Here is a 14,990-nt window from a genome sequence, read left to right on the forward strand (position 1 = left end):
GCCCAATCAAGATCAAACCACATCGCGTGGATCGCTCGAAGTGAATTTCTTGAGCGTCCATCGTACAAGCAAATGAGCGGTTACCTTGGCCAGCTCATCTTGTTTCTTGTTTTCATTCATTAGCTCGAATGTTAGCTTCGTGCCGTGTGCGCGTGTGTTGATCTCGTCGTTGATGATGTTCTGAGTACTCCTACAGCATGTATCACGTTCGTGTTCACATGTCGGTTATTTGCAACACATCAGATCTTTGTCGAATCTTCGTCTTGTTGAATCATGGCGAGGACGCCGTGAGTTAATTTCCAAATTGCTGCGTGCTACAATTTACGTGATTACAATAGCCGAAAGGGGTTTTGTTTTCGACACGCAGCTTCAAATATTTTAATTTGATTTTTTAATTTTTTGAAAGTTTTTTAAGGAAAGTTTGTATAATTTAGGACTGAAATGACAGAAGTAACGTTTTACTTTTTTATTAAAATTATAGTGTGCTAAACATAAAATTAACAAAGTCAGGCACAATATATTAATATATTCATTATGTATATAGTTATCATTTCCCACATACTTAAGACTCCATGCTCAAAATCAGTGCATGCCTCGATGCTTGCCTGCTTTTCGTCAACCTATCAATTGTTATAACAGTGCATCGATGGCTAACTGCGCGTTCGCAATTCATCGACAAAAAGCACAGCAACACCATTTCGTCAATAGATGATACAATAAAGTGCTTTGTTTAACAGCATTTATTTATCTTTTTTGCTTTTATTTTCAGCTACGTATTTTCGCACTGCACTAAATAGATGCACAACAAATTCGAAGGTCTCGAATAAATCAGCACTTTGTTAGTAACCGTCAACAACAATCAATAAGAAATGTACTGTTATATCACGCTAATGAATAATAATGTAATTTTCAGCTACAACTAAGAGACTAGTGTGGTGTTTCTTCGGTAATCGTAATCGTTAATATTGTGTTCGTACACTTCTCGCGATCTACCGCCTTGCGCTTGTAACAATTCTATGGAGAAAATTGTTGCTATCATATCCTGCCAATTGACATGGTAAACAATGTGCAACATAATACTCTATGCAACAGGCGTTAATCAAAAAAATAAAACTTATAAAATGCATCTCATAATACGACAATCAATATAAAACTAGTTTGTTCCAAATTTGGTCCACATGAATGCATTTCCAAAGATGGAACAAAGCTATCGAGAACGTACGTGTCTATCACTTCGTAAAACTTGTAAACGTTTAAAACATTCGAAAATAATTAATACTTTTCTAGATTATTGTAAAATCTAAGTTAACAAAGGTAAAATATGTAAATTAGGCCCTTATTAGTTCTTTGCAGTGTACTTTTTGTGTGTCCATCATTGCACCGAAAAAGCACTAAAGCCCTCGTAACAATATTCCTAGACTAAAATCTGTCTCTTTTGTTATCTCAGCTTCATTTTTAATGTTTTGCCCACAAATACGCTTGCGCTAACAACACAGCCAGCGTGCCCGCGCCTGTAAACCAATCATGTGTGGTGATTATGGGTATGACTTTGAAACGATATGTGCAATTCGTTGGGGGGTCGAAACAATGTCGAAAATGATATCAAACATTGAAGCGACACTAATGTAATAATCTTAGGGCAGTGGCCGAAAATTGAAATCCAACGCAGTTTCAAATTATTACCTACGTAGGATACAGCTGTATTGAAATTTACGGCGGTCGCCATCTTGTCCCTACAAGTGGCGCCACCTTGAGCCGCCATTTTCTCCCCTCGCGTCGAATTAAAATGATATGCACGATAGTGGCCTACTTTAGAATTTGTGTTCGCTCGCAAGCAGCAAGCACCGCAAGCTTTCAAGCTCCATCTATTGAACTCTTAAACACATTTAATCACCACCTCTATATTATTTTCTCCCTAGTTTCATCTACTAGTGTAAATTTCAATACAGCCAGGCGATACGTACGTGAGACGCGCGTGAGTCGGTGAAATATGTTGCAAACTCCTGTGGTGATATCCAACGTGTTTCCTTTTTTTGTATATATGTTTGGTTATAGTAAAGCAGCGTTGTTTCGCACTCTCGTCGAGACTATTTTCGGGCGTCGGGTGACTTGTCGGATAATCGGCCGGCGATTAGCAGACGACGGCCGATATCGGATTTTCAGTGATGTGGATGTTACGCGCAAGCATGGGGCTGCTGTGGTCGGCGCAGTTGCCGTACTTCGCTTTAAGCAGCTCTTCAAACGACGCCTTGCGGAAGTCCGCCATCTTAGTAGGCGACAATGGTGCCACTGCAAAACACGCCACACTCATCAAGCACCAATGCCAGCATCAACAATCATCAATTGTCACAAATATATTAAAGTTAAAAATGAATAATTAAAAAATTAAAAGTCATTGGTATTATGCTAAATAAAAAATTGATTGTTAAATTCCTTGAGGGGAAGCAATAAATACTGTTAGTAATATTAGTAAGATGTGTGATTGTGTGAGGGTAGTTAACTATGGTGAAAGCCATTCGCTAGGTAGCTGAAAATGCATGATTAGTATGGGTACAAAATGGCGCGTTAAACAAAAGATGTTAGATGCACAATGAAACCAAAATATGGCAGGCATGTATATCCTAACATGAAATGTTAGTTTTAAGAGGCATCAGTCCATCGACAAATACAGACAGTATAAAATTAGTAGATTTGTTAGTTACATTCGTCAGGATTACAAATAATGTTTACAAAAATAAACTTACATGGCATTGTGGTATTGGTAAAAAAAATAGTAATAAGGGCCCTTGCTTGATCAATAGATTATTTAATCAATTTACCTTCCACTGAGGCAAGGCTACTTGCTCGTCGGCCCACGCGGATTGCTAAAACAATAGGATGACCAAAATGGTGATAATTGTGCAGTAAAAACAAAAAATAAAGTAAAACGTCAAACAATAATTGTCATACAACTAAAACGGTGCCAGCATCGTTCAAATATCACGATGTTATTAATAGTATTCGATTCTCAATAAATTAAAAATAGAGAAAAATGTGATCAATCAAAACATTACAACGTCAACAACACAAACAAACTATAAATAACTGTAAAACTGTTATCCAGCACTATAAATAAAAGAAAGTAATGATAAAAGCGATGCGAAAACGAAAATAAACCGAACACAGTGCTAATAATAAACTCAAAACCAATTCAAACTGGGTATCAACTCAAGTTGTTGTTAAATAACAATTATGAACATGTTTGCTTTCTTTTCAACATAAAATTTATTTCTGTTTATCATCTTCTTTATCATCATCGTCTTATCAATCAATTAAATATGCGGTAACAAGTTCCAATAATAATTTCTTACTTATTGTTGTTATTGAATCAGTTACACCCACTTGTATTTAATAAAGGCAAGCTGCAAATTTCTGACGCTCTGCTAAATCCTTCCTACTCTGTACTTCGTTCAATATTCTTTTTTACGCCTTTCGTTCAAATGGTAGAAAGCACTTTCTTTGATTATACACTAATCGTACATTTGTTTACTTGTTAAGTCAATAGCTTAAATATTTCATAATTAAATATAAATATAGACAAAATAGATCGAAACGAGAAAAGTTAACAATGATCACATCCCAATATTATTCAAATGAGTATTCAAAGTAAGAGCATGAAGGTAATTCAATGATTGAACATATAAGAATCGTTTGTTGTCACTTTCGTTAAAAGCTTGTTCACTACACAAGCAAGCACTAACCCTTCGATTAATTGTACATAAGTTTTGTAAAAATTGTAAAAATATCTTCAACGAAATTCGATAACTAACAATTCATGTAGAATTTACATTGACAAAAGTTACCCGTGGAAGTAAAATACAAACGGTCGTGTTGCAGAGTTCTGTAGTCATCGTTATGATTTTTCGATTCGTTTTTAGTATTTTATATCTCTATGTATGTGAAAAACGATTGATGGGATGCAGATCGCGCGTGGCGTGCACGTGTAATTAAATGACCTGATGGCAATGAGTGAAAACGGTGATCAAATAATTAGCTTTGCATTTCGTTTAAATGTGCACTGTAAACAAGAAAGAGAACGTTGTGAAAATGTGTGACGAGCATACACACACACAGCAAAGATACACATAATTGAAAAGTTCAAAAAATCTCTTCGAAATTCAATCGAAGTGCAATTAGTATTTCTCGAGCACCGGTTCGCACTTCGGCGCGCATTTCACCGAACTGGCTGCTTAGTACAATTTAACAACGCCCGTTTTCATTCGTTTTGTATTGATGATGATTGTTTATGAATCGATTGAGTGTTCGCAATGATTTTTTGTTTCGTCGGTTGGCAGCCATGGCGTGATGATTGGCGGGTTGCATACGTACCAGTCCGAGAGGTAGCCATTAAGTGTTGGTGGTTGTGAGAAGTAGAAGAGAAGAGAGAAATGTGAAACAAATAAACAACAAGTCTTAGTGTCATATTACTCGTTTTCCCAAAATCAAAGTGAAAACGGAAAACGAACGAAATTGTATCACGTGACGAGAAAACGAAAAACACCCAACCTATTGGAAACACAAAAGCCATAACCAAACAAACGAGAAGAAAGCCGTGGTGTGTCAGCGAATGTTGTCAGCGTGTTTGTTGCATTCTGCGATTGCGGTATTGCTGCTGTGTTTGGTAAGTGTTCAATGTCTGATGTTGTACTTAATCGTAAAATTTCATTAATCGTAACTTCCATCTACAACTACGCACATGTTACATTTATGAATCATTTACTAACAGGCGACCGACATTTAGGTTTTTTTTTGCATAACTGTTTCCCTTTCGCAATGCCAATTTATGTACGTAGAAAGATAGAACAACTTTTGAAACACACTACACATCGCTTTTTCCATTAAATATCACTTCAGTTTAGGCGGCCGTTTTTGAACCGGCACAAACAATTTGCGTTTGCAATTAGGCGGTTGGCGTTTCGTGTCGTGTTCGAAGGTGGCTGCATCGCACACTAGCAGCCATCGATCAGACGACACTTGCTGGTCGCTTCAGTTAATGCTCCGCTTTCTCAACATCACATTCTTTAGTTGAAAATTTTGCTTTGAGAATCGGTATCTGTTTCTAAGGAGCTAGCAACGTCTATTCGCTAAGTTTGGGTGACTTACCGTAGCCTTCGCCCTGCAGGAAGAGACGGAACGCTTCGCTCACCTTCCCTGGCTGCTCCTCCAATACCATGCCACAGTCAGATATCTATAAGAAATAAAAAACAAAAAACAAGACTTAACATTGAATTCAACATAATTTGCATACAAGCCCACCTTCATCCATGTTGAATTCGTGGGATCCAAACGTCCATTCAACGTGACTGTATCGTCCATATGCGGACTGTGCGAACCAGTGATGTTAATCACAGGCATGCCCAGCGTCATACCCTCCTTCTTTTTGGTGGGATCCATCTCGCGTTGAATGTTCAGGTCGGTTCGTTTGATGTACGAATCGATAAACAACGCCAGATTGGTCGCGTTTACATTGCGCTCGAAGTACGACTTGTACACCTGGACCAGGTCATGATTTCGCTCCTCGGTGTTCTAAAATGACCGTCAAAATAAAACAACGACGTCCTTCACCAAATTATATCGATCTACTTCATAAAAACGCTACTAAATTTAACATGATACGTCGGCGGACTGAATGGAAAGTAAATAAACAGGTACAAGGCCACACCGAATCCAATTTTCGTCATATTTGTATTTTCGGCTTGTACGTACCCGTCCAAAGTGATGCCACATGAGGTAATCCAACACACCTTGGGTCATGCCTTTCGAGCGCAAGTAGCGTGCGTTTAGCTTCTGGTAGCCCCATTCGATCCAGCCAGCCTGCGTGCTGACACAGTTGATGAGACAAAGCGCCGCCACCTTGTGTGGATTGACAAGGGCGAAACGCGAAAGGATGTTAGCGCCAGCGCCAACACCGAAGCCGATGAACTGCTTCAGCCCAAAGTGCGACAGCACAAACGTTAGTTGTGATGCGAGCTCATCGATTGTCGGATAAATATAACTGCAAAATCGCACACATAAATACATAGCCATAATAATAATAATCATAGGTATATAGAAATATTGCGTACTCCTCGGGAAGTGTTTGCGCGCCTTCCTCTTGTCCGGGTGCGTTCACGTGGTACACGCAAAAGTTCTCCAAAAGAGCGCGCATGTCAATGTAGTTAAAGAAAGCTTGAAAATTCGAAATATCTGAAAGAAATACAATAATTATAGACATGAAAAGGTAAAATAGGTAAAAATAGGCTTACAGTTAAGACCCAAGTCGTGATACGTCAAAATCGCGGGCTTGTTGCGCGAACCCTGAATAGCAACAACAAGCGGTCCGCGATCCGTTTCAACCGTCTCTTCGCAAGCGGACGAATCGTCCCGCGAGAGCGACCGGGTCGAAGGGAACTGCAGCTGAATATTCTTCAATTCGATGTCGTCCATACTGTCCGATGGCATCGTGCTAAAAATATTCATTACGACACTTAGACACAATTTAGGCAATAGCCTAAGAAAAAAGAAAATTCTTAGATTCTAATCATTCACATTCCTACATACATACAACCATACGACTTCAAAAATTTTAGCAAGAAATGGGGAACATACAATTATAAAATGGACTAAATATAACACCAAAAAAATGTCGGGTGTATGCACGGTGTGTATAAATGTATGCTAAATGGAGAATGTGGTAATAATACGAAATGCTGATGATGTGTGTGCCATTTTGTCGGCCGGTGATCGTCGTCGCCTAGAGTGATGTGTGCGGTTTTGCTTACCCCAAAAGGGCTGCTTCTTCAGCTACACCTGATGTAGGCATTTTTCTAATTGTGTTAGTGTTAGCACTGTCAGTCCTAAAACAAACAAAACCGAATAACTGAAAAACTGCTGTTAGATCTAGAGCACAAGAAAACAACAAAAATCAAACAAAATTCCTTACATCTTACGTTTAAATGCTAACTTTTTCTAAAGTAAATAATCTGCGTACTTATATGCTTGCGATGTATTTCAAACTGATGCAGTTTCTGAGTTGTTGATGCGCAAACACTATTAAGTTTCGCCCGGGTGTGCAAAATATTGCGTGTTAACTTAGAGACGTTTCAATAACGTTTGCAAATCGCCAATGCGCAATTCAGCTGGAAATGGCTTTCAGTCGATTAAAAACCACAAGCCCCATATTCATTCGCTTCAAATATGCGCGGTAATGAAAATTTAGCAAATTGACGATCGTTGGCCAATCGGCGCATGCGTCCTCTTGTCCACATCATTGCTTTGCATGTCATAATCGCATAAATCATTAAGAAGCACAAACGGACGAAAACTATTTTTACACATGCACAGCGCTCCGTTGACATTGGCGCGGTCGATCGACGAATATGTACCATGTCCCATGTTCGTATCGTGTGCGCAATTACGAATGGAAAACAATCGATATCAATAAGCGAAATGCGCAACATTCGAATCAATCATAATAAAAGTAGTTAAAGTTGACAGTTTTGCACATGAGACATCAGCTTCGATTGAAAATTGATAGTTATTTTCGTTCGCCGATATGTTGAATTACAATGTAAGACAAGAAACGCATAATCGCGTGCAGCTACCGCCAGAAAGATCCAGTTGTGACTGGATTGACACGATCCGCTTGACTCGCGTTACCTTTTATAAGCTTCTTGAAAGTTTCATTATCAGACTGCGTTCGTACAAATATACAGATTGTTTAACATGAAGTGGAAAACTAGAATCTTATCAATTCATAATTACTATAATAAATTAGTCATTTAGTTTCATATTATAAAATTTCCTGTATCAATGACCTAAGAATTGCAATTAATTTCAATGTTTTTATTTATGTTTTTGCATTCTGATGAGTTAAACATTCCGTATCATTGTTTTGTTTTGGTTTTCGCTTGCGAAACCAGTTAATTCGTTTGTTTATCAGCGTTTTCGTCGACTGTCTCTCGCGTCCGACTCCTCATCTCCGTTGTTAGCTTAATTAAACATAGTTTATCCAATGAAAGTCGCCCATTTGTATTTGCAGGGCTCATTTTTACAACGCACTTGTCAGTTTATTGTTGTGTACAGCGTTTAGTTTATAAATAGAAAGAAAGTGTCGTATTTTATTATAATTATAATTAATCAGATGAAACAATAAACGTTTGGTAAACAAAATGCAATGGAAGTAGAGCACTTTAGTTGCAAAGATTCAAATGCAAAGTGCGTCCATGCTATGTCATGCATATCTTACCTTTGGGCATGAATCAATTATTCACAACCAGTCAGACCATATTCAAACGAGTGCCTCAATTAATTTTGCAAACAAAAACAAACGCATCAAAACTGTGAAACAATCCGTTTTGACTTTTGTGGTGATTTACGAAAAAAGTTGCTCTCAATACAATTCTTTTGCGATATGCATATTTCGATTTAGTAATAATTTAATATAAGAATGATAAAAATAATACGAAATAAAAAATACAAAGCGGGTACAGTACCTGGATGCAATGATGACCGGTTGTTTGACATCGTCTTCGGCGATTAGCGGCTCACTTGGAAAACCGTTGCCGCCATTTGTAGCCGTGACAAAGCTGAAAGCCTTCTTCACCGTGTCCATCATCGTGGTAGAGCCATTAGAACCATTTGCAGCGGTTGTTGTAGACCGGTAAATATCAGATCCAGAGCCGCCCAGCGACCGGTACGAGCCGCCAATGCTCCCCGGCATTTTGCCTAAAGCGACTTCCGGTTTAACACAGGCGTTGCCAAATTAACAGAAACCGGACTCGAGACATCCGGCCTTGTCTGTGTGTCTTAAAGTCCCTTTTTGTATTTGCGTGTTACGAGTTGTCTAAGAAAGCAACTAGGAATGTAAAACAAAAAAAATGCTGGATAGGTTGCAATCAAGTCAGAATAAAACGAAAGAACATCGATACCACACGCAAAATTACTAGCGGTTACTCGGAAATGGAGCGATGCATGCAATTTCAAAATGGAAGCATTTTTAGAGTCTAAACATTAAGGAAATGTGTCACTTGTGACCTAAAATAGTTATCAACTATTAACATGCACATGCGCTTGCATAATATGCAATTTATTTTAGCCCTAACATCAGTGTGCGGAGCTGTCAAGTATTTGAAGTTAATTAATGCAAATTATCATCGAATGGATTTTCGTGAATTCGTGTTTGATATTGTAAGTAAGAAAGCAATTTCAATTGTGTAAGGTGGAGGAAAACCCGGAAAGCGTATTACGTCACGGTATGCGAGAGAGATTGCACCTATTCTGACCCAAATTCCCTCAAAGCGAGAACTTGCTAGAGAGACGTCCGACTAGGATCGCAATCCACGAAATGCGTTTTTCTAATCGACCCTAATTGTGTCAATTGTTCAATTTACGAATAGGATGTTCTCTTTTTATCCGCCTACGAATTTCTCCTGAATCTATGCTATCCTGCTACTGCTATCACGTCCAAGACGTGTCGCACCTTTCCTGCGCCTTGCCGAAGCGAATAAAAACCGGACAGAAATTGATTTGTTTCCTGCTGGCTTTGCAACTCGGTGGTCCGAGATATTGATTTTTCCGCGGTTTCCACTAATAGCCTCTGCGTTTCTAACGTAACATTTCGTGTGTGTTGTGTGTCTCTAGCGGGAGTCTAAGCGAGCCGCGGCTTTGTACCTCCCTGTGTATGCTACCCCGTCACCCTTTCACGCCACCACCCTTTAGCCGCTCACTGCACTTTCGCGTGACCGTGTGTGTGTTTAGCAGGTCGTGTGACACTGAATAAATATAACTGACTCACCGTCTCGTGCGGTCCAGTAAATCCGTGCTGCGATATGCGTTATCCCCCGACGCTGGTTGATAGAATTGCTGCGCGATAAAAATGTTCGCACGACGCAACGAGCACGATCTGACACTCTCGCTGCCGAAGGCACAGAATGACGTCTGCCTCCTGTCACTGGGACCTGCTATCGTCGACGGTCGTGAGGCCCGAGCTACTGAATGTTGTAATACTTTTGAGCATTTGATTGGTCAAGATGTAGTCACGTGGTGAAATATAGGTGGTTTCCACAGGGGCGTGCACTTAAAGATGCTGGTTAGAATTATTAAATTATTGTACTTTTTGGGAAGTATATAAATTTTTTATAGATTTAATTCAAACTAGAATAGTTAAGTAATTAGTATTTTGTGTAAATCGTCTTTAAATTGTTGCTATAAGTATTTCTTTTTGTTGTAACGAGTTGACTCTGAGTATTGATCGGTGATTGTTCTGCCATCTATATTTAGTAGGCGCCAACAAGTTATGAATGTACTACTTTTACGTTTCACTGGTACGTGGCGCTGCATGTATTAATCTCCGCAGTACAATATTTATTCTATGGAACTTTGTAGTTGCTTATTGCTAATAATTACTCGAAAATGCAAAATATTAATATTATTTGGAAGTAGCTAAATGATCTAGTAATGTTGATATTACAATGTAGACAAAAATGCAAAAAAACTAAAAACACAACCAACAATGCGGTAATTTAGAGATTCCTAATTTTATTACTAAAATTTAAAACAATAACGTTAAAATAAAGCTTAGCAACATTGTATTGCAGTAGTTAATTTTTAGATAATCCAAATTTTTTGGAATCGATTTAATTTTGTGTTTACTTTGGGAATTAGAGTATTATATTTCCCAAAAATTAAACAATGCATAATCTTGCCAAAAAAGAGTCTTTGGGTCGTATATTCCTCCTACCGTATTATTTAATTGGTAAATTAATGATAATTGCATGAAATAAAATAAATCATACCTATTAAAAAGCGGAAATCGATTTGCAACGCGTACATATTGCTTTCGATGCATAACTGAAGATCAGCTCCAACGTTGGACTCACTTGGACTGCCGAGTGGTGAGAGAGTAATAAAGTTGGAGAAAACTGTGCATTTGGGGCCCATTTCTTCGGCGTTTTCGAACATTTCGCGTTCTCGACGTGGCTGCACACGGTTGCACTTACCTTCCTGGTTCATAGTGGCAAATAGTAGATCACCCCAGATTTATTTCGCCCAGAATGCCTGAGCATCCACGAACGTAAAAACGAAGGTGTAATCGAAACGAACGCGTACGAGTATGACTATCCAATTTTTAGCAAGTTTCATTACTTTAGAATTTTATACTTGCGGAAGATCACCAGACGAAAATACATAAAAGTTACACTTACATGGCGTATCATACAAAAATTTGAAGTCGTATGTTACAATCTCACACACAAACAATTCACATTCAATCATTAAAAAGTCGAGATTGCACTTACCCATCACATGCGACAAACGCCAAATTCACATGACCCAAATCACGTCTCGGCCATACAACTCTTGCCACATTCGTTGGCAATACAGATTTAGCAGCACTTTGTTTTTCCAGTGGTATTGTCCCATGGTACGTCCTGTTTTCAACTTCAGTTTGAGTGACTTCCGAGTCTACTGAATTAACTCTACTGTTATCACTACTACAAATAATAAAAAAAAAATTACTGCCCACACTGCAGATAACAAAAAAGGCAGTAAAACTTACCAGTAAGCGTTCTTCAATAAAGTGTTGGGATTTAACACCAACATTTTGAAGTTTATGCACGGGTGATTTTGGTATCAACTTCACTCCAAATCAATTAATCCGTAATTGGCGACGAAAACCTTTTTTTGCACAATTTTAAAACCGACATTATTTAAATAATTACGAAACCGACAATTATTTCATACATTTCGGCATTATCTACGCTTCACAGTGAATATGCGCGGTTATTGCTTCAGTCGGTATAAACGAACTTTATCATCGTTGTTTTACGCACGAGAATATTACACCAAAGTTCAGTAAAGAGTGACATTCGTATGAGGTTCGATTTTAACAACTGCTGTACATTCTTAGTCTTACAAAGCCGAGTAAGTAGTTCACATTGAAATTTCCTTTGAATATGTGCGCGTTCAATTAGCAATAAACATAGTGAGTTATTTTTAATCCTTGAAGAAACTGCATTAACGTATGACGTTGATGCTGATTTTAATATCACATTCGAATGCAAATAGACGAGAATTTATGTATCTAATAGTCTATTCTACCGTACAATGTTGCAGTTGTGAATGACATTCGAAGTGTGCTGATTAAAATATTCTCGAAGTGTTCACTGAATGATGAATGATGTGCTTTCGACTGAGAACTTCACTGAACTATAAGGTATGATAATGTAGCGCATGTTTTAATTGACGATTGAAGGTTTTCATCCGCTGCAAATATGACGAAAAGAAAATTTTGTGATGAACCCAAAAAAGGAGGAATTCTTGTGTGTTTACTCAAAGATTATGGACTGTCTTGGAGAACTGGTGCTTGCTTACCTTAAACTTCTTCAACACCTTTCACGGCGCGACGCAATTTCCATAAACGACAAGTGGTGAATGCAATGTTTGGATGCGTGCGTGCGTCTCTGAACTTGTGCGAACACTATGAATGTTGACAGAGTAAATACTTTCAAATCGAGTTCAGAGGCGGCAATCAATTTAATTCTAACTGCATCACAACAGGATTAAAACGTTTGAATGTTTTATTGTGCATTGAAAATGTTTACATTGTGAATCCATTGATTTTTCTTTTATGGCAAGCACTCCTTAACTGTTATGTGAATTAAAGTGAGTAATATTTGCGTTTTGACACATTTTATATGTTAAAATACAAATTATATTAAATGTATATTGATTATGGTACTTATCTTGTAGATATTGCTTCAATTTGTAGGTAACCTTCCCTTTTTGTGCAGGTTTAAAGTTATAAGTGGATTTTCGCAGCTTTAGCGAAACACACAATAATAATAATTTACGTTTAAGGTAAAAACCGCTAAACCTGAAAGAAGTCCGCTGAAGCGTGTCTCATTCCGGAAGCAGTCCACGAGCGGCAGGCGCAAAGCTCAAAACCAAACCCTAGAGTAGCAGTAAGGATAAATATAAGCAGTGTAAGGTCCGCATAAGGTAAGAAAAATAAAAGCGTGGAAACAGGGCGAAAATAATCTAAGCGTGCCGCAATAAATCAAGCGCATTTGCGTACACATTCTGCGATTCCGAGGGCGCGAGCATAAGTGAACCGCAAGTTGGAACAGCGCGCCGAAATAAGAACAACACGGATGCGACACTCCGACACACACACAAAGGCGAAATGATGTTGAAGCAGAAGGGGCTCCTGAGTATTTCCGCGCCGCACGTATAGCCCGCGCTTTTTCCGCGATGCCCTGCGAACCCTACGAGACTGTTGTTCCTCATGCCGCCGACGCCGCTTGTGTTTATATTTAATATTTATGCATTGCGGTTTTTTACACTTGCCTGTCGGTGTAAATTTCTTTGTATTGCTTATATCTTCGTTGCCGTCTCCGCTTAAGATACATGTGTGAAATAATGTGATGGAAATACAATCATAATCTATGATATTTGCTTTGTAAGTATATTGTTTGAGGAAAACACGAAAATAAAGGATACTTAGGTAGGTAATTTGGTATATTATTATTTTAATAATGCACGATGACTTTTTTTTAGTATTAGAGGAGACGGAATGAAAAAATTTCTTTTTAGGAAATGTATGTTAATTACATGCAACGTTGCAAATAAAATTGCAACACTATTTAATTGCCGAAAGTGCGTGAGTTACAAAATATTTTGTGTTCAATAAACGTAAATTTTAAAAAGCCAATTTTTGTTTCGGTTTTATGCACAATACTTCATTTCATCCAATATAATTGCATAAATTAGCATGACATCTGAAACTTTCCAGTTACAGATAAGTAAACAATTCACGATATCGACAATCGCTGGATTATAAATTTAAAATAACGAACTAATAAAACATTCCAATCTGTTTAAAATTAACTAACAATGCTGTAATTTATTTGTTTGTATTTATAATTAACATTATCTCACTACAGTTATGTGTCATTTCATTGTAACCATTGTAACCTCAACTTGTGTTTAGTTTAATTTGCGTTTCATATATTGAGACACACGTTGAACCATCGCACACACCCGTCACACGCATTCATTATTCAATTCGAAATGATTTGTATAGCATGCCGCTGCAAATACGCCAGCACGTTGCGTATTATCTCACAAAATTACCCAATTGTGGAAAACTAAAACCCAAACGAATCGGCGTACACTTCATCCGATTTATTTAAACATAAATTCGTGGATATGACACGTGCACACCTGTTTACTCGTTGCATGTGTAATAATAAACTACGAAAATTAATGAACGTGCCATGATATGCGCACTCGAATATATAATTAATATTGTTTTCTATTAAATTGTCGAATTTATGCGTGTGTAATGTGTTCACCATGTGTCATCGTGTCAACTACAGATGCAATGCGTTGCACGACCGGTGAAAATTACAATACTGTTTATTGAATGATTGCGTTGACTAGTAGATAATGGCGAATGTTATTTGCACTGTGCATCAATTTTCGTTCTGAAGCATTTTATCCAGGTCGTCTTGGCTGTGAAACATGGTTTTACTTTGTCCGCTTGAAAGTCTATGTCGGGAGCGTCGTTTTCTTTCCACGCAACTTAATTGTGCTATATTTCTATAAGTAACGTAATATTTTGTTAAAATACAGTAGAGTATTTATTTTAAAACCTACTTTTTGTCACGAAATGTTACATTTGGGTGATTCGCTGCTAATGATGATGATGCGCTTTTAGGCGATGAATTTGATTGTGCCGTTTCCATCATTCGCATGTTATTGGAATTGAGTTGGGAAGCGTTTGTCGAGACTTGTTCAATTGGTGTTGTGTCCATTAATTCACTCATGTTGATTATGCTCTCGATGGTTTACAGCCTTTACACAATGCTCAACAACGGTTTGTGTAAGTTTAGTTGCAATTTCAGGAGGACTGAGCATCCGAATGAAAAATTGTTGATTATCGCTTGCAAACTGTGTTTATTTTAAGATAA

General features: G+C 37.9%; 1 protein-coding gene and 2 long non-coding RNA genes across 15 annotated transcripts; 1 reads left to right on the forward strand and 2 right to left on the reverse strand.

Annotated features, from left to right (window-relative positions):
- Positions 1-451: 451 nt before the first annotated feature.
- On the reverse strand, positions 452-11,455 carry MESK2 (misexpression suppressor of KSR 2). 13 transcript variants are annotated; one of them, XR_010549018.1, is made up of 10 exons: positions 9,815-9,988; positions 8,514-8,875; positions 6,801-6,875; positions 6,285-6,484; positions 6,105-6,225; positions 5,746-6,034; positions 5,296-5,565; positions 5,143-5,227; positions 2,745-2,864; positions 2,045-2,289 (listed from the first exon to the last, which is right to left on the reverse strand). XR_010549018.1 is itself a non-coding variant. In XM_065306618.1 (9 exons), the coding sequence occupies exons 2-9, from the start codon at positions 8,738-8,740 to the stop codon at positions 2,132-2,134; spliced, it is 1,425 nt and encodes a 474-aa protein (XP_065162690.1). In that variant the 5' UTR covers positions 8,741-8,745; positions 9,815-9,990; the 3' UTR covers positions 452-2,131. The 13 variants fall into 13 exon arrangements, 12 of the variants coding, with proteins under 12 accessions (XP_065162690.1, XP_065162689.1, XP_065162688.1 ...); XM_065306618.1 differs by lacking the exon at positions 2,745-2,864 and having other exon boundaries at positions 452-2,289; positions 8,514-8,745; positions 9,815-9,990; XM_065306617.1 differs by lacking the exon at positions 2,745-2,864 and having other exon boundaries at positions 452-2,289; positions 8,514-8,863; positions 9,815-9,990.
- A 47-nt stretch (positions 11,456-11,502) lies between these two features.
- Positions 11,503-12,756, forward strand: LOC135795062 (uncharacterized). Its single transcript, XR_010549020.1, has 2 exons — positions 11,503-12,001; positions 12,133-12,756. It is a non-coding gene; the product is annotated as an uncharacterized lncRNA (long non-coding RNA).
- A 1,159-nt stretch (positions 12,757-13,915) lies between these two features.
- LOC135795061 (uncharacterized) lies at positions 13,916-14,990 on the reverse strand. The gene is made up of 2 exons (XR_010549019.1): positions 14,677-14,990; positions 13,916-14,619 (listed from the first exon to the last, which is right to left on the reverse strand). It is a non-coding gene; the product is annotated as an uncharacterized lncRNA (long non-coding RNA).

This window comes from Atheta coriaria, unplaced genomic scaffold (assembly GCF_025399875.1).
Source record: "Atheta coriaria isolate IRGN ID8LTWV9N9 unplaced genomic scaffold, Caltech_Dcor_3.1 hic_scaffold_6_pilon, whole genome shotgun sequence".
NCBI lineage: Eukaryota > Metazoa > Arthropoda > Insecta > Coleoptera > Staphylinidae > Dalotia > Dalotia coriaria.